This window comes from Gymnogyps californianus, chromosome 7, assembly GCF_018139145.2.
Source record: "Gymnogyps californianus isolate 813 chromosome 7, ASM1813914v2, whole genome shotgun sequence".
NCBI classification, from domain to species: Eukaryota; Metazoa; Chordata; class Aves; order Accipitriformes; family Cathartidae; genus Gymnogyps; species Gymnogyps californianus.
In genome coordinates this window covers 12,525,234-12,545,241 of record NC_059477.1, presented here as the reverse complement: position 1 = coordinate 12,545,241, position 20,008 = coordinate 12,525,234, and the positions used below count along the sequence as shown (strand labels likewise).

At 46.3% G+C, this 20,008-nt stretch overlaps 1 protein-coding gene across 1 annotated transcript in view; it reads right to left on the bottom strand.

Moving 5' to 3' along the window:
- Nucleotides 1–3,433: 3,433 nt before the first annotated feature.
- The window catches only part of PLCL1 (phospholipase C like 1 (inactive)), a 209,316-nt gene continuing 192,741 nt past the window's right edge, over nucleotides 3,434–20,008 (bottom strand). The window contains exon 6 of the mRNA XM_050900429.1: nucleotides 3,434–5,193. Within this exon, the coding sequence (XP_050756386.1) occupies nucleotides 5,011–5,193 (183 nt within the window). The 3' untranslated portion in view covers nucleotides 3,434–5,010. The remainder of the gene's footprint in view (nucleotides 5,194–20,008) is intronic.

Genomic DNA, 20,008 nt, shown 5'->3' with positions numbered 1-20,008 from the left:
GCTGTGCAGTTTAACAGGGAAAATACTTCTAACACCACCAATAACTCAAACTTGCCTTTGCAATCATTCATTTTTCTTTCGGTTTCCAGAGTAGGGCGGTGTGCGCTGTGCACAGCAAACAGCTGTCAAATGTAACACTGCCTCCTGCTCATGCGTTGTCTGTCGAGATTTTAATTTCTGCACATTTTCCTGAAATTACTCCATGAATATTTTCTGCAAAAGTAATTTATTCATAAACTGTTTCAAATCAGCAAAGACAGTAGAAAATCCTCATTTAAAACATGACCCATTTAAAACATGACTGGGGGCATGTTCATGCAGTACTCTCTGTTGCAGAGAAACAGCTGGTGGGACAGCGCTTGCGTCACATTTCTGGCCTAGTCACTCACATCTCGGCTACTGAACTCACATATTCCTCAACATTATTTTAAAAAGGAAACATTTTTTCAGAGACCTGCTGTGGATAGCAAATGCAAGACTGCTCAGCCCGAGTCTGTGCAAAGGCAACTTGAAGGGACCGTGCCAGAATAGTCTCAAAACAGCACTCACGCTTTGGACCTGGGAAATGCATCCCGGCAGTACTCACCAGCTGCCTGGGGAAACATATAGCCTGGTGCTTGGTGTGGCAATTTGGAGACAATTGTACAGGTCCAATATTATGGAAACCTTTGGATTGTCATGCCTGCCCAGGGAGGTGAGAGGGGCTGACAAGGGATGGCGTTTCAGTGCCTGGTGTTTGCTCTGTTCCCAAATGCACATTCACTGTGCCCAGATGTTTTCATCCTTCACAATCACCTTTCCCCTGCTAAGCACTACACTTTACAAGAAGTAAAGCTCAGATTTATTGAACATGTACATCATCTACTGCTGCTGCGATATGAGCCAGGGCCACCACGCTCAGTCCCACAGCAAGCAGTGGAGGCAAGAAGAGATTGCTCCTGCGACCCCCTCACCTTTTTCTTTTCTGAAGCTTCCTGAGTTAGTCCCCTGCGTGAGGCTGCTGTCTATCACTACAGGAGTGGGACGGAGGCCAAGGAGGCTACGACCTAATGTTTTAGTCTGAACAGATAGATGGAAAAGATGGATTATTATACAGGAAAGCTCTCTCTGTGCATGCAATTATCTGATAACAATCTATTTTGGGAGATGAATCTCGGAAGGAGGAACACGCAAAACTCTCACCTTGTTTGCACTGGGAAGCTGCATTATCCCTTTAAAAACAGGGAATAAAATGCATGAAAAATGATACAGAAAGCAGCAGAAGAGCATGGTGTTCTAACTCGTGCTGAGCTCAGGAGAGGGAGGGAGAAGGTCCTGCTGGTCATGCCAGCACATGAAATTTGGTAAAAACTATTGCCGATGATTTAAGACTAATCAGGTCTGTGAACAGCTGGACTAATTCAGCCTCTTCCCGTGCCTCATGGCTGGATTCCTTCATGTACATAAGAAGCAAAATCCAAGTGAAACCTCTGCATTCACCTTTCTCTTGTGGGCCCAGGTGCCTAACACATAACTAGAGGTCATGCTGCAGCCTCGTGCCCCAGGGAAGGTGCTGCTGGGGCCTCTCTGAGCCACCCGCCTCGTCTTTGCTTGGGAAATCTGCAGGAACTTAACACCTTTGAGGTGGCTGCCCCTCTGCCACGCTTGACCAAGGATGCAGTTTGGTATGGGACAGACGCACAAGCACGTGGACAACGTACCCCTGAGCACTGGAGGAACCGATGCCCTCAGGAGAGGGGAGGAGGTCGCGGCTCAGCCCTCCTCGCGTGCACTGGCTCACCTGCGCTCACCAGCGGTGGAAGGACTTGGCAGACACTGGTGTTACAGGGCAGCCCAAACACAGTGCCTGGATGTTCTCCTGAGGGCACCAGCACACTCAAAGGGTTTCAGAAATGTGTAACCTAATCTGGCCTGGAAAGGAAAACATCATCAGTCTTATCTTACAGATGAGAAAATGACACATGGAAAATAAATACTGCAAAGATGTAGGACTTGGTGGCAGAGCTGGAACAACAATCCAGGTAGATTCACTCCTGTACTCCCTCTGGCAGACACCTCCCCACGCCAGTCCCTGAGAGCTTCTCTGATTTCTAGTTGCTAAAACACACCATAAACAACTGCAAATACGTGTAACCCTTTCCTGACATCACTTCCCCAGAAGTGATATAGATAATATCCACACAGTCAGGTGGGACATCAGGCAAATCGCACCAGCACAGGGCCCGGAGAAGGTTGTTGTGCCACTGCCAGAAGCCAGACATGTCATGAAACACTTCCTGAAAGGCCAGGCAGCCAGTCCCCCGTATGCTGTTGCTGTTGATGCTGGATATGATTTTTCCATGTGTTCTACTTCAAGGCTGAATTTTTATTATGCTGACTGCCGCTTTAGCATCCACTTCCACTCCCAGTTACTTCAAAGGGGCGCACAGGAAGGTGAGACGAGCTTTTGCTGCCCGCCCTCTCTTCATGCAGGAGGGAGGGTGGAGCTGCTCCAGCTGCGGGGCTGTGGGCACCAGCACCAGGAGCAGCCCCAGCTGCTTGGGGTAATCTAGGGTGCCCGAGGTTTTCTACTCCCTGTATTTTGGCACAGAAAGCCACGCAGCATGACCTTGGCGCAGGACATGACATGAATGCTAAACATGGCATGAAAGGTGTGTGCATGCATCCTACGGCATTTCTGTCCAGCCACCATCTTCTGGTTCTGCAAATACATACCGAGTGAGGGCTACGTGGCACCCCTTTCCATGTGAGCACAGAAAGCAAGCCCTCCTCTATGTAATTTTATGTTCGTTTGTTTATAACGTCAGAGAAGGAAGGAGGACTAGAAGGTATTTTGCCAGCAGTTCCTGTACAGACATAAGGATAGCCTTTTAAATTGAGAAAATCAAGCTATTTCTAGGTTTAAATGAAGCACCAAGAGGCAAGCCACTCACCCTTCCTGAAGCAAGCTCTCCCTTCCGAGAGAGATCTTTCCGAAGGCTGATCCTTCACAATTGGAGGTGCTAGGTTAACAGTTTCCATCCTCCCTAGCTGTAAATACTGAAGGCCAAGTGCTGTTTTTCATATCAACAAAACCCATGATGAAATCAGGAAGGTAACCCAGGAGGGCAAAACGTGAACGTGCACACTTACACCATCGATCTGGGCTTTATGCCTTGCCTGAAACACAAAAGACACCCCTCTCCAGACCCCAGTGAAGGCTGAATACACACTCATGATCTAATGGAGAGATAAACAGAGGATTTAGGGCTGGATCTGAACAAGTATGGCAAGTTCTGCTGAAATGGTATTTAAGGCATCTGAGTTACAACCTCTGCAATAATACAGTTCCTATTAGAGCAGGACCTTCTCTGAAGCAACTTACTCACTCTAACCCACCTTTATCCAAGTTTCACTGGTTACCTTCTGTGTTAAATCACTTTAAAAACATGGGTCAAAGTTGTTTCATAGCTTTACTCTCTCAGTAATGTGCAACATGAACATAATAGTGTTATTAAGAAGTCAAAAATAACTTAACACAATAGCTATATAAGATTCTCCAATGGTCAAACTTTCAGCAATTACTTTTTGTTAAGTTCAGAAAATTAGCATATTTGTTAATCAAATTAATTTAAAAAGTAGCTTTTCAAAATAAAAGCAATGCTTTAAATAAATACAGTCTTTTTTATAACCATAAAACACTTAGTCCTGTTATAGGTAACACAAATACTACACTCAAGCACAGTACTTAAACGATTGAAATGAATGTTGTGAGCGTACATGAGCTGGACACTGGGAGGGACGAGGATGCATTGCTTCGTGACATTCTCCGTTTCCTTTCTACAGCGGCACAAAGAGGCATCCAGTTCTCAGAACTACCCTAAACATGTGTCGTGTCAGGATATTTGTCACTGCTGCACAAAAATGCTGGTACCCTGTTTTTTCCGAAGCAATTTCTCTACACTACATCTGTAGCAGTTCTGCAGCCTTGCTTCAAATTTCTAGCCCAGCATGATTCTTAACCACAACAACGTAAGGCCAGATCCTGCGTGCTTCATCCAACTGACTTCAACATCTAAGCAGAAGGCAGCAAGCAAGATCTGACCTCTCACACCTCTTGCAGTAAAGCTCACAGTTTGTGAAATCTGTAAAACCTTCCTTCCAATACTGGCACCACTGGGTGTTTCAGAACGGCCTGAAGCTCACCTTCAGAGTTCATGATCACCGAAGGATATTCACAGCTCTCCTCGTAACTACGGGGCTGACTAGCTATGTTCATTACTACACGAGTTAATGCCTATCAGCAAAGACTGTAGCTGTCCTGCAGATCTACAAGGTAGCAATGATTTACTGGAATGAAATAAATCAGCTAGTTCTTACATTAGTACGTGCTATCTGGGTGTATCCCGAAGAGCAGTTTGCTAAAATTCAGTGAAATATACACCTCAAATCTAATCGTAATCTATCCAGCAACTCTGACCATTTAACATCTTGTTTACTTGGTTTGAATCGTTCATTAAAAATCACGTTCAGGATCTGCAGCAAACCACTGTTTTTGCCCTCACAAAAACAGCTGTCGGTGACATTTGTTGTTGTATTTTGTTCGTTTGTTTAAACAGCGTAACAGTAATGTAACCTGTAAGTTAAATGATAAAAGCTGGAGAGTAAAATAAAGCACAAAACTGATACAAGTACTCTCTATTTGTTTTGATCTTCAGAATGAACAGGCCTATTCAAAGATGACAAAGGAATAAATTAGCAAATGGCTAATGTAATGTATGAAAGGGCGTCTACAGGATTTGCATGTGCGCACACACACACGCACTTGCATACAGACAGCTTGGCTTCATTAGAAATCTCACTACCAGAGTTTAACTTAGATAAATTAACTGCATTAAAATACTGACATTGTGAGGATTTTAATACTATCAACACCCTGTAGAGGGCATTCCTGTGTGAATTTTTAAATGCTTTAAAAAAATAGTTTAGAGTTATTGAAATCTGTGACAAATGCGACAGCTCTGCCTCCCCTCACAGCCTCCCGTTCTCATCTCCGGTATCCTTCTCCTGTATTGCCTCCAGGCACCGTTTTGACTTGGCGTCCGCGTGCCCGCTTCCAGTTTTGCTCAGTCCGCACGACAGGCACGCCAGCTGGATCTGCTTCATGTTCTCCAGGGCTTCGTTCTTGGCGTTCTTCAGGAGATCTCCTTGGCCCTGAGGATGCAGACAGACACGCAGGAGAGAGTCAGGGATCGCACACATCGCTCTGGACTGAAAGCGGCAATACTGCTCTTGTGTCTCTGCCACATTGTTCGGTGCCGTGGAACAGGTCCCGGGTCCTGTCTCAAATCCCCTCTGCCACTCGTGAATGCCAGCCCCCAGGGAAGGGGCTGAAGCCCCTTCTGCAGCCCAGCACCCAGCTCAGTGAGGAAGGCAGCAGCCAGCACAGTGGGCAGGGTGAGCAGGACAGGCACCAGACTCCCCCCGCTTCCAGGTCACCCCCTGGGAGGTAATTTGGGCCTGGCCTTAAGGAGCGTGCGGGGAAGGCATTTCCTCTTCCGCAGTCAACAGCAAGGACCTGCCAGGGACGGGGCAGCAAGGGCACCTGGTACCCCCCTCCCCGTGCCACTGCTCTGTCCTTGCGCCCTGGCATCAGATCCCACATGGCAATGGCTGCATGTCCCCAGCCGGGGGTCCCCTATGAGCTGTGAGACCCTGGTTACCCACCCTTCCTTGCACCCGCATTTGCTACCCAGCCTTGGGGCCTCCTTTAGCAGAGGCAGGCCAAGCTGCGCGCCTGTATGAAACACATCATGTAGCGCTACAGTGAATCCATCTGAACCATTTTGTTTGGGACCTTCGAGCAGGCAAATGGGAACGAGAGACTTCATGAGCAAAGGCCTGCTTCTGTATCTTCTCAGAGCATGTAAAGGTGAGGTGACTAACAGCATGTCAATCTAATTTGTAACTATCAGGAAAAACGTGTTACATGAGATTTGTATTAAGGAGTTGGTGTTCAGAAATGCCAAAATGAATATTTATGCAATATTGATATCTCAAGTGCTGAGAAGCGACAAGATTCTAGTGCTAGAGGATACAAATAAATAAAAGCCAGGAGATGCATCTGGTTATTAAAATTCAGTATCGCTATGAACTTGAGCTGCTCTTCTCCTAATGTCACCCAAAGTACAGCTTAAATTACACCACCCGCTGCAGCTGGTTATACGCATATTCAGAAGGAATACCTCTGCTGACTGAAATGTCACATTCGCATCCCTGCAACCTAACCTGACCTCCTGCAAACCACAGATGCTTCGCGGGGTCTCAGAGGAGACAACAGATATTACAGCAGGACCTGGGGCACACTGGAGGGGTGACTGATCACCGACCCTCCTTCAGTTTTCAAAACAAACCAGATGTCCTGGACAAGTCACAGCACAACACCTTCCAGCAGTGGGAGCATCTCTCTGCTCTCCCTTTCCCCAGAGCTAAGAAGAAGGATTTATCCCACACTGATGAGCACAGATCCCTTTTTGCCAGCGCCTGGCACCGGACTTGCACCGCCTGAGCCCCCGTAAACAATGTTCACAACGAAGAAACAATGGTGGCTTGCAAGTCCTGCTGCACTGGTAAACACCACGTGGGAAACCACGTCATCCAGGGATGGCAGCCCGCGCCTGAGAACGTGATTGCCTCATCTCCTGGTGACATGAATTTGTCCCTGCTGAACAATGCAAATCGCTACCCAGATGCTGGGAATCCAACTCAATGCGAGAATAACAAAAAGTACTGGGACTGCGCGAGCGGCTCTGTGCTATTTGATATGAAGCTCTCTTGAAGAGATTTGTATCTCAGCAGCATGACAGTCATGGGAATACACAGACAAATAGCTTGGGATCCAGCGAGCAGACATGGTTTGAAAAAAACAAAACAAGAATAATTTATGCAGCACATATTTCACATAGCTGTGATCTTGCTTTTAGGACAGAGGTTGAGCTTATGGTTAAAGGCAGTGGGCAGGAATGCAGGAGCCCCGTAGCTGCCTTAAGCAACTGGCGTGCCCCAGTCTCCCTCCCCGTCTGCAAATGGCACAGGAATTGTGCCGGTGCTGTAGTGATAGGGACAACACACTGCAGCATAAGCAAAGATATCCAACAGCAGTATCATTAATGACGTGATAATGTTATCAAAAAGTGTGGTAGATCCTTCAATACACAAATGCAGTTTTACATAGTTTGTTTTTAGGATGAAATAGACCTGGCTGCACTGGGGCTGCTGCTTTTTCTTATTATGCATACGGGACTGAAGACGCCAAAGGCTGCACCGACAAGCAGACAAAATCGGTGACGATGCTTTGCAGCCTTAACTTCTCTAAGTCAAAACCTGGCACTATGTATTGATGCACAAGAACAGAAAAATCCCCTTAGCACAAGAAGCAACTCAAAGTAGACATCCCTACAGCACCAAGAACAACTAAGCCCAAAACCTGGGAGAGCCAGTGCAACAGAGGGGTAAAATGATGACAATGAAGGCCCAGTACCCTGAAGCACCTAGTGTCCCCTTAGTTGGGGTATCTGGGGAAAGACTTCTAGAAGCCTGTCCTCTGCTGCGGCATGGCCAGCGTCTCCCCAGGCAGTGGGAGCACTCACCCACACCGTGCACGGAGGAGGATTTCCCGTCATGCAGCAGCACAAGATGGATACAGCTCCCTAAGCTGACAAAAAAAGAGCTTCAGTTGAGTCTATGTTGCCTTCTTCATATCTCCTCTTCCTTCTCAGGGTGAGGGCAAAGCATGGAAATCTTTCTCAGGGTGGCCCACAAACTGTGTCTTTGCCTAAGGACTCTCTGAGACGCTCATTTAAGGGAAGCTATTCGGGATTTGATACACCCCTGCTTGGAGGACGACAGCCTGAGTCCACCCTGCCAAGACTTGTATCTGAAGTTGCCAGAAGCCAAGGGACTTCACACCCTGTGTGAAGGTGCTGAGCCACCCGCTCTCCCTTATGCATATTCTGATTTCACATTTAAGTAACCAGGCAGTTTAGGTTACAGATTTCGTCTGAGGCAATGCACAACGTCTTCAGGTTCCAAGAAGAAAAACACTCCTCCTGAGCATACTTCCAATATTTTGAAGACATTCTTGTTTTACAGTGATCTAAAAACAGAAATGGACTTATCAAAATAGTGCAATTCCATTCATGTACAGACCAATTGATTTATGTCTTAGTCTCCTTGTATTTTTTATTTTTAAACAGCTGGTTCGTTTGAGCAAGCTGAAGGAGCAGAAATGATTTTGAATCATCTGTCACAAGAAAATTAACGACAAACCAGCCCCCTCTGACAGAGCTGTCATAATTCTAGAGACATCATAAAAAAAATAATCTGTGGGCATGCTCTGTTTGAAAAGCCATCTGTTTGCTTTGAAAAACTGGCTGTAAGCATAATCCACTTAAGAAAAATGTCAGCAAAATTGTGTCAACACCTTAACTAACTAAATACTGGACAGAAGCTGGAGTAAACTTTAAAAGTATGATTGCATTGAAACAACCTTCATAAATCAGTCATTGTGATCATTTCTGTGCACAGAGCAATCCTCTTTGCCCTTACAAACAAATCGTCTCTCTTCCAGACAAAGAGAGATCACGGTGGTCCACTTCGGCATCTATCCATCTATCTCCCTTCTGCTATTGATATCATCAGCCTTCCTGAAAATAAATACTTGTGAGAAACGTTAAAGTCAGCATTTGGCAGGACACTAAATTAAGCCAGAAGAGGTTAATCGAGTGTTCTACTTGAAAAACTGATCAAGGGGCCTGTTTTTATTTAGAGTTAGGGAACATTAAATGTCAGGTTTCATACACCTAACTACAACTAACCGCGGAGCCTCAGCACAAATTAACATTACAGTACAAATAATGCAGCTTGTCAAGCAACTGTAAGATTATAAGCCTTTACCTTGACAGGCTAATAATACTTAGAAAACAGGGATAATCTGACATGGCTTTAAATATTGCTCAGTTTCAGTGGCAACCCATGAAAGGCTTTAAGAAGCATAAATAGTTCTAGACAGACACTGGCAATGGCCACAGATGGGACGAATTCTGTACGTTGTTTTATATTATTTAATTTTTTTGCCAAATCAAACTCCGAAGTTTTTATGAGTCAAGACGACAGCTCATTATATCCAACAACAACACAGACTCTGAAGTTGGGGAAATGAGAGAACAGGGTGGGTTAGGTAAGTGGCACCATTTTGTGTTTGACTCCACAATATAATTTTTTTTTTATACGTTGCATGTATATTTCTACATAAATATAAATATACGGGCAGGGGTACGTACATTAATAATTACTATTTCTATTCCTATGCTTTCTAGAAAACACCCTGCCACATGTAGGTCACGATCCACTGCTAGTTCTGGGCACCCACCAGTACTGGGGACCCCGGCTATCACACAGGCAGGACCTGAAGCCCCCGTGTCGGCAGCTGCCCGCACCAGCATGATGCGGCTGCAGACGACGCTGAAGGCCACCACTCGGCCCGTGCAGAAGTGAACTGCACTGACAGGTTGCCCCACACGAGCACCCTGCTTTACTACAGGCAAAGTGGAAAACCCCGTGTTGAGCAATAGGGCCTTCCCGGCGTCCAAAACTGGCCGTGTTTTCTGGGAGGCTGAAACAGTGGCTGCGAAGGCCATTTTGTAATCTGCTGCTTGCTAAAGCAGACGGTTGCTTATCTCCTGGCAGGCACATTCTCTGACAGCACATTATGGGAGCTTTCCTCTCCACTCCTCAAGGGCTGAGTAAACAAACAATAAATAACAGAGGTCTTACCGCCCATGCCACATCACGCTCATGATATTACTGTTATTTTTTAACTTTTTCTCAAAGAAACAAGTTCTTACATTATTATTTAATCACAAAGTAAAATCTCCAGAGGCCACCAGTGGCCGGCTGAAAAAGCCAGACACGGCCAAACAAAACAACCGCAAGCATTGTGTCGCTCCACATGTCAGGGGTAACACGTGTAAGGTAATGGCATCGATAGTCTGTGCCAAGGGACTTGGAAAGCAGAAATGCCGGAGAGCTGCTGTGATATTGGGATACTCTGTGTGGAGGCAGCATGTACCACAAGGGGTGCATTTTCAAAGTGTCACAGTGGGACTTAAATTGTGTTTAATATTAACAAGGAAGCACACAATTAAACAATCGTACATGGCTTTGAAAATGTAATCCTGAGGAGGAAATCATTAATGAAATGATTAGACTGCTATGTCAAACTTATTACAAAAAGCAGATCTTTTTCCATGCCTCCTTCAAAGTTAAATGTGGGAACAATTGATATGAATTTGATTATGATACATCTACATTTCAGAACAAAGTACTCCAGAAACATACAGTGTATTTCTGTATCAATGCAGACTTTAAAAACCCACCCTTTTCATTATTACTGCGTATAGTTTGTCAAGAGCTTTGCTTTATTCCCTATGATAGAGAACATAATGCACACGTTGGCATGAAAAACTACGGTACACAAAGATTATACACAAAGCGTATAATCACTTCTCGCACACTGAAAAATAAAGGATTGCAAAAATGAGTTGCCTCACAGGAAAAGCAGGGGCCAAACGTTACTTGCCAATTTATTTTGAACCCTTGCATAGCAGAAATTCACTTCCTGTCAGGAAAATGAAAAGGCCACGAATATAAAAGATGGCACTTAAATGGCACTCCTTGTGTTACTGGTGTATCATTCAAGGTCTGGGTTTTGGGGGTAGCTTCCCACATACCCAGTTCTGAACCAAATGCAAGAGCTTGTTTCTACTTGGCTGAAACCAGCAACAGCTTTGCCACTGAATAAATCAGGCGATCCCACCGAGTCCTCGCTGGGGCCTGAGTCACTGCGTTTCTCAGTATTTGCGAGTAATTTCAGACGTCAAACTGAGCATCTCATTTTGGTGTATCAGCATGTTACTGACAGCCAGAGACCTTCTCTCCCATTTCCCAGAGCAGGGTCTAGCAAAAAATTTGCAAGAAGGAAACAGAGCTGAGAATCAATTCTATCACATAGAGAACAGATCTGAGATGTATGAAAAAGAAAATATCCACCCAGGGAAAGCCGGTCACCATTATATGAAGTGTTAATCTCTGTAAGCAAGAGCAGGAAAGAGAAACTATTGTGGAATAGATTGTCGTGTGCAGCTTTGACACAAGGTTACATGATAAAAACAAGGTGAACGTGAGTTTTTAGGTGAGTGTTAAAACTGAATCAGAGCTTGTACCAAGCAATGAGGTCAGAAGCACTACGGCTGATCTGCTCAACGCATCGTAGCCAGCAGCTGGGACACCTAGGACAGCAAGGATGAGGAAGAAGACAGAAAGAAGGAGGAGGAATAGTTAACAGGAACAATCTCCTAGTATTTCTGTATCTAACCCAGATTACCCCTCACTTGATCCTTTCTCCGTTTACTTCATGAACCAGCCGTATGGATGCCGGCTCCAGGCTTTCCTGCCTGTCTCTCGTTACGCAGGGGGCTGAGCGGGTTCAGAGAGCAGAAAGAAACTCAAGCTCGTTTCCCCAGAAAAAACACCGGGAGCGCAGAACCAGCCTGGGCTGCACTGTATTTCCCAACTGTTTTACTACGTATGCAGGGAAAAATTTCCTGTTCACACCCGATATTTGCACGAGTCTCAGAAATGAAACCACACCTGCAAGCAATGCTGGCAGCCTCGAGGGCACTCACCAACTTGCCAAGACACACAGCCCTAAGGTGATACGTCCCAGCCAGCAGCCTCCTGCCAGCAAGCACCTAACTTCAGGACAACTGCTAGGTGAAGAGCTAAGGGGTAACCATCTCTGCAAATACCATTTACAAAGCACGGTCTCTTTTCCAGTGCAGTCAGTTGTAAGAGCGAGAGAACAACCCCAGCATTACTCCAGCTGGTTGCTAAAATTCACATGGCAACTACAAAGCAACCTGGCCAGGAGCTCCCTGTCCAAAAGCAGAAGGGGCTCTCAGCAGTTGAACGGAGAGCGGGCAGGAATCTGGATTACGGCCCCTCCACAGAGCGCATTCGGCCCTGGCTTGCCCCAAGCACCTAGCAGGTTCCAGTTAGTCCAGTCATCTTCGAGGCATGGATCTCTGCAACTATAGTAGATGTTCAGATACCATAGCAAAGGGACATAGAAGAGGTCAATAAAAATGAATAAATAAATGACAATAAATAGAATAAATAAATAACGAACAAAATAAAGTAGGATTCAGAGTGGCCCTAACTTGTAATATGTACCAAATCCTAACCTCACTCGTGGCTCTAGTGTGATTACTCATCATGGCCACGGGCTGGACTACTCTGTTAACACACCCAATGGTTTTGTGACTGCAGACGAGTACTCTGACCCAGGGATGGAGCCTGATGCTAAAATTGTAAATCTGGTGTGTTAAGGACAATATCCAGGTTACCTGAAAACCAGTTCCATATGATTTTAACTACTTATATTTAAACTCCCAAACTAGACCAATCTGCCAGTTGTTCATTATTAGACTGTCCCACGCAAACCCCAAAACTTTTAAACTGATTTCATTTGCCATTTGGGTCTCACCCCAAAGGTCTGCATTGGAGAGGATGATTAAACAGGGATCTACAGAGGTGTTCTGTGTTAGCCTGGTTAGTTTTCTAGGAGGCTAGTGACAGTTCATTGCACAGCCAAGCAGTCAATCCCAGAGCACAAGGCAGTGATGTGAGCCGTTGGGAAGAGAGAATGCCGGCTGCCTCTGCCGGTGTGGCACTCCCTTGAAAAACACCCGTGGCATTTTTCACCTTCTTTTCCAGCTGTTGGAAAGGTGCAGTTAAAATCTAAATGGCCGCACTGGATACCGAGAGACAGCCCCCTCGGCACCACACTGGGCAAGGCTCCCCGGTTTATCAAAAAACTGCCAGCCCACCACTTGTATATTCCCAAATCGTGCGACACAGCCAAACGCAGACCTTGAGGGCAGCCTGGGAGGTGGAAATGAACAAAACACTTCCGTCATACAAGAAGAACCTCAAAAACAGTCATGCAATTAGCAAAGAAGCAAATACTTAGAACTGATTCTGCCTGCTGGCCTTGCCAGTGCGAGTATATTGCTGCCTTGTGCAGCCATGGCAACTCAGGAAAGAGGGTCTGCATTTGTAATTCTCTTACAGGATTTGCCTAATGAAATAAAGGTGAAGGACATACATGGCCAGCTTGCTCTCTAAAACACAGTCAAGTGCCTTCCCAAACCCTACTGGCCCTAGACCAAAGCCTGCGAAGGAATTAACGTCAAGCACTTGCTTGAATACCTAAGTGGCAAAAGCACTCATGCTATAGCGTTCCCTATTGATCTTTAAACAGAGCTCTCCACTGAAATCCATGGGCTTTTGCAAATCAATTGCACTGTATGGCTACTAATCTATTACTTCAAGCAGGCATTTTACGTATAAAAAGAGTGGGCTTTTATTTTCATTTTTTTAAAAAATGCCTCTTGCTTCCCTCTCATCTGGGCGTTTAAATTAAATTACCTTATATCAGGCTGTCAAAAGCAATGAATGTGGACATCGACTGTCTGTAACTGTGTTGCAGCAGGAATTTGCTTTCAGAAATAATGCAATTAATTTCATGTTAGCCATGTGCTGAGCAGTTCAGCTGCTTGTGTCTCTCTCAGGCACTTACATCTAGCAGACAGTTTGCAAGCACAGCCACAAATGTATGGACTCTTGCTGTCAACCCCTCCACGCTAGGAGCCTGCCTGTTTTCTGGTGATAAGTTTGAAATCAAAGGGTTGGCTGGAAGCCCAGAAGTGCACAATCAATACTAAGAAAACCTCACATCATTGAAGAAATTGGGGGACTATTTATTCTTGATACACAGCCATGAGATGGAAATCAGAGCTCTACGTCCAGGCATTTACTTCTTAGTCCTCCTTTGGTCACAAAACTCAATTCCCCTCGTGTACCAGCACCAGCTAGTAACTCCAGTACAGTCCAGAGAGTCCCAGAAAAACAAAACAAAGAGAAGAAAGATGAGGCAGAAAGCGCAGAATTTTCTTGCATTTCATTTTTCTGAGTAAAAGGACCAGCTGCAGGAAAAGATCTGTTTTGCAGCTAACAAAAAACCTGTGCAAAGCAACCCCTGAGCAAAGCACTTGGCTGGGAATAGCTGGCACTCCCCCACCTCCCTGCTCCCTGGTGCCCTCTGCGCTGACTCACAGCCGCCCAGACTGCAAGCCACACAGTTAACATCAAAATCATGTCCTTCATCGCAAGTGTTGACAGCAAAATGTCCCTTAAGTTCCTCAGAACCTGGAAAGGGCTTACTGACCATCTCTGAGCTGATTCTGTTTTGACTGAAGACAACAGGCACCTGTGCTGGTTTTGGGGGTTTTTTTGGGGGGTGGGGGGGTGGGGAGCGTGTTAGAGGAGATGTAGTACAAACACTCACTGCTCTCCTTAGACTACTGCTTAGGACAACAGCTAAAAAAAAAATACCTGCAGCTGTGCTTAAAGCTAACTGAAATAATCTCGTTAAGACGAAATGAAATTACGCCAGTCAGAGCGCAGCGTTTCTGGACAGGTAAGAGAGCGTACTCACGCAGTGCTTTTTCCTGTGCACAGCTTCTTACACTCTCCTTGTCTCTGAGTAACCGCCTGGCACAAACACTAATTTCTGAGCAACTATATGGTTTGCAAATCCTCCTGCTGCAGTAGTGGCTGGCAAACATCACCAGCTGATTGGGGCGCAGGAATCTGCAGAAGCCACCGAGCTCCCCATTCCTACTCCCCCAGAGGGGACATGACACCCCTCTGGTTCGGCTGCTCTCCTCCCTTCATGCGAGGTGCTGTGGGCAGTCAGTTTCTAACCTGTTCACAAGCAGCACAGACCACAAACAACTTTATGCTGAAGCAGAAAGCTTTAAGCTGAGACCAAAAACTCCAAATCACATGAAAGGTTAAGTGAAGAAAGAAAAAAATAACACAAAATGCTGTCTAACTGCTAAGAGGGAACAAGTTTTAGAAGATCCCTAAGCAAATGCTCTGATCTACCTCGTCCCTGTTGACTGGTACACTCCCTGTCCAAGGACCAGCCCTGTCATTCTGGTTCCCTGCAGCCAAAGGCAGGTTTGCTGGTGAGACTGGCCAGTGAGCTCAGTAAAAGTAGAGCTGAGCCACTTCTCTGCTCATATTCCCCCAGCCAGAGGTCAAAGAAGCTCCCGTGGGCACAGTGGCCGTGGGCCCCATGTGCTAACAGGGCTTGTTTCCCTGGGGAGAATTCCAGCCTCGCGTTCCCAGTGTAGATGTGAAACCAAGTACAAACAGGAGCGTGTACGGTTATTTTTGTAAGCAGCACACTGACCCAGCAGGCAGAGAGCTACCGAAACAAAGCAACTGGCAGGGGAGGAGAAAATCAGGAGGGATCAGAAACAGGCATGGCTGGACGTGAGAACCCCCTGTGAAGGATGGGAATGGAGACACAAAGCGAACTGAGTAAGCCAAGCACAAAAATAACAAGTGGTGCAGGACAGGGACTATAGTATTCATTTACACATTGACTGCCCCAAAATGTCAATGAGGGAAACCGAACAAGCATAATTTCCGACCTGTTACGATGCCATGCCACAGAAAATAAGAGGCTTTTCAGCAACACTGAACTCAATTTTTAAGCCTGATACAGAGGGCTGTAGTAATACCTCCACGGTTACTGGTGAGGGTTGGAGAGGATGAATTTAGACTACCCAGCTTCAGACCACCGAGCCACCCTCTGAAGGAAACTGTCCTTCTCCTGATGCTGCCAGCAGCCTCCAGTCTCAGCCCGTTCATCCCAGACTGCTAAATTAGGCCCCTCAGGCTGAGTCGTGCAACTCCCACCACCTTGGTCACTGCTTGAAAATCTGAAAAATTTTTCAGGTGCTTTTCAGTGCCTTCATGTGGCTCACCTCCTCCCCGTTGCTAGGCACGCCAACATCACCGGGTCACTGGTGCGACAGAGCAGGAGCCCAGGTGACACCGAGTGAGAACACGCAGAGCACTGAACTGCAATTATCGTCACTCCCTGCTCTGTCAGCTCAGAGCGATCACAGCATATCAGTAAGGCTCCTCCTGCCAATACGGGACCTGTGTCTGATTCGTAGCACAGAGGACGCTGGAGAAAAAAAAACTACTATATGGGCCTAACTTGCTCTTCTAAGTCTGACTGTTGTGTCTTTTTAGTCTGCTCTCTCACATACACAGCCTATCTGACATAAGCAATGCCATCTTTTTCTTTTTGTGATCTAAAAATAAACAGCAGCTGCCACAGCAACAGAATCACCGGTTTGTTGAAAATCTCAGCTTTTCTCCCCAAATGGATCCCACCTGTACCTGGGATTTCCCATAAGGACCCATAAGAAAGGGTCCTGTAGCTCCTGCAGGATTCTTCACCTTGCACTTGATTTCATCTGACCCAAGTAAAAGAAGACTCTAGCTGTCAAGGATACAACATACAAGATCGCAGTTTCCCAATCCATTGTCATACAGCAAAGCTTACTTCCACCTGCAAACACTTGGGCCTCTGATTTCCCTAGCTCCTGTGCAAGTTTTTGGGAACGCCTGCCACATTTAGGGCTTATGGGAAGAATAACTGCAAAGCAAATGCCTGGTCTCACTGAACACCTACAACTTTCACTTAGTGCAGTTTGTGGCTTTTGACTAACTGTCCAAGCCCTCCCTGCAGATCCATATTGCCAATAATCATATATGTTAACACAGTCCGCAGCCCTCTACTGCTGGTGGCTCCAGACTGCAAAAATGAATCAATACCGCCATTGAGTTAAATAGCATTTTACTTTAACCGCAGCCCTCGGAATATGTTAGCGGTGTGGATGAACATTTTCTCTTTTCAATGTCAGGAGGCAGCAATGGAAGCTGGACTGGCACAATGAAACGGTGAAGGTCACGCCAGCAAATCGCTGCCTGCTGGATTCAGAGCTCAGCTCCCCTGACTCCTGTACTCACACAAGTGCAGAAGTTGTCAGAGGTCCTGGCTAGCAATGGTATTATGCACATCCTGCCACGTGGAGAGAGGATTCCTATCTATGCTTGGGAGGGAGAGGGGGAGGACATGGCTTTCATACAGAGACATGCTAGTCCCTAGCTTCAGCAAAGCACAAGGGCCAGGTATCACTCAGTTATAAAGTATGTTACTGGATTAGACTGAGGCCACTGACAGTGCCAGGGAAAACCCAACCACCATCTCAGCAACGGCAGAGGAGGAAGTTTCAACGGAGCAACTGGCAGCTTTCATCACCTCCCAAGCTCCCCCAGGGAATTAGCTTAAATTAGACATCCATTCCCCCACAGGGAGCAGGGTTTTGTACATGCTGGCACGTAATTCACATAACAAAAGGGGCAGTCAACTTCCCATCATTTATAAGCCACTGGGAAACTGTATGTGATCTGCTGACAGTAGCTCTAACAAGCTCAAAATATACCACAGAGGTAATTTTTAGAAGACGTTAAACCTCTTGGCACACACCAAAGCTTACATTCAAACATAACCATTTCAGGCTAGCACCAGTTTACAGCTCCCAGAGAACGGCACAATTCAGATTTAACAATAAGCAAATGCTGGAGAAAAAACAATGTACAAGCGATCCTCTCTTAATGTTCCTGCCATGTACAAATCAGCACCCCGGTCTCTCCCTGATACTCAACAGTCCTGCACAAATTCAGGAAAAATGACTGTGGGTAAAGGCTTCAGGCAGCAACGCCCTCTTGCTCTGTTCCACCACGGACCACCTAGAAACAGAGCCCTTCACTCAGACACATGCTCCCTAGCACAACAGCAATGCACACACAGGCTGCCGAAAGGAGAAGCTCCCCAGTGCCACAAAGACTTGTGTCTAAATGAACCGGGGAATTTAACAGTGTAGGAACATGACTGCTTTGGGCAAAAATCCTCCCAGAGCCTGTGGCTTACCCTGACTCAGGCAGGGCGCTGAGCTGACACACACGAGCTCCACGTTTGGAGGAAAGCAAAGGGAGTTTTCTCTACCTGTATTTTGTTAGCCCCAAAGCAATCACAAGCTCCGCCAGATCTTTACCAGGACACATGACACTGATTCACAACGGCATTCAACAGTTTAAAACAGGAGGAAGACAAAACACCCTGGCAGGCACCATCAGTGTCATCTCTACATGGGCCAGAAGCGGCAATGTGTGCTAGCTGGGGAGGGACAAGATGAGCACAGCAAAAGCAGATTCTAGGTTGTAAAGTTAATTTGCTAAATAATGGAGATTAAAATACAACTGAAACTATTAAAAAATGTAATGTGTCCTTTCAATAATAAATAACCATGCAACTGAATCGGTCTTCTCATATATTATTTAAGGGACATCAGGAAACCTCCAAGTTGCATAGAGAGATAACTGGAGTTTTCTAAGCAATAGTCAGTCCTCAAGTCCAAGAAAAAGCATCCATTTTGTGCGTCTCGGCACATGAGAAATACTGTGCTGCTTAACTGACCACCCTGAAACAACATCAACAGTGAATGTAAGGGAGCAAAGGAAAAGACCACTGATGTCTTCAGTGTCATGAATAATCATCCAGGCGAGGCACCACAGGACACTGCCAACCCGGGAAGGAAAAGGTCTCTCCAAGCCCCTCACTAGTGCCAGGGGTTGGGGCAGCAGCACTGCCTGGGGCACAAGCCCAGTGCTACCCCACGGGCCGGGAAAGGACCCAGAGGAACGGCTCCTGCCCCTCCAGCACACTGCCTTCCTGCTCGAGCTGCGTGTGGCAGGGCTGGCGGCTCAGCTTGGGTTATAATGCAATCTTTAACACCTCACAGAGGCAGCTGCTCATTTTCTTTCTTTCTTTGTTAGTACAGCCATTGACAGATTAAAGCAAGAAATGTGTGAATTTCTGCTGAAACTTATACTTTCATTACAGCCCTTTTAATTCCTCTGAATGAGGTTACGTTGTCAGACTGGCACAAACAAGATTCCCAACTTCCATGTCTTCCAGGTTGTGTTAATTAACTCCACTGCTGGGTACGGCAGTCTTTGATATCCGTGTCTCAGATGAAAATGTCACTGTTGCAGGGGAGCGGATGGTGGCAGAAGTTGCTGAAGTTCCTACACCACTTGCAGTTCCTGGCTTCACTGTCTCCTCCTCCAAGGGACGGGAGATGACACTGACCCAGTTTTTACACCCAAGCAATCCTCCTTTAGTAGGGAACCATCTACAAACATTATTCCAATCAGTCATCTTCCCCTCCCCCCCCTTAGTACTACCCATTTTCCAGCTCAGTTCTGCTCAGGCACACATACGTGCAGCAATAGCTCCTTTTCCTCAAAAGATGAGCACCTTCAAGGAACTTGTAATCCTACCTGTTGATTTTTCAAATAACCTCCTCATAGGTGATAATCTTGTTACTGCTCAGAGCAGCATTCGGAGGACAAACTTTCTTTGTATTCATACATCATTACCTGAATGTTATTAATTACTTTTCCAATTGCATAGTCTTTGGACCAGATGACCCACACCCTTGAGAGAAGGTGGCCTTCACACCCAGGTGCTAAAATCCCTGCCAGGCTGGTAGAGAAGACAGACGACAGCAGCGCAGCTGGGGCTCAGGCTGTGATGGGGTCTGCCCCACCAGCGGGAGCACAGCCATGCCAGATCCCACGCAGCTACCCCAGAGTGAAGTCAGCACCAATACGGAACAATAAACTCATGCAAACCAGATCACAAGTAGAAACAGCTTTGGTAGAAACAGCTTTAGAGTCACGAGAAGTTTAGTCCAGATGAAGGGTGGGGGAGAAGCAGATACACAGGTAAGACAAAGAGCGTGGTGGTTCTCCCACTGCTTTAGCATGATTTAGATGATACACACAACTGGGGCGACGCAGAGGGAAGGGGGAGTTGAGGCTGGGGAGATGAGACAGGAAAGATGGAGGCAACAGTGAGGCACAGGCGGGTAACTGAGGCAGGAGAGCTGACCAAGCAGGGGGCTTCACTGAACAG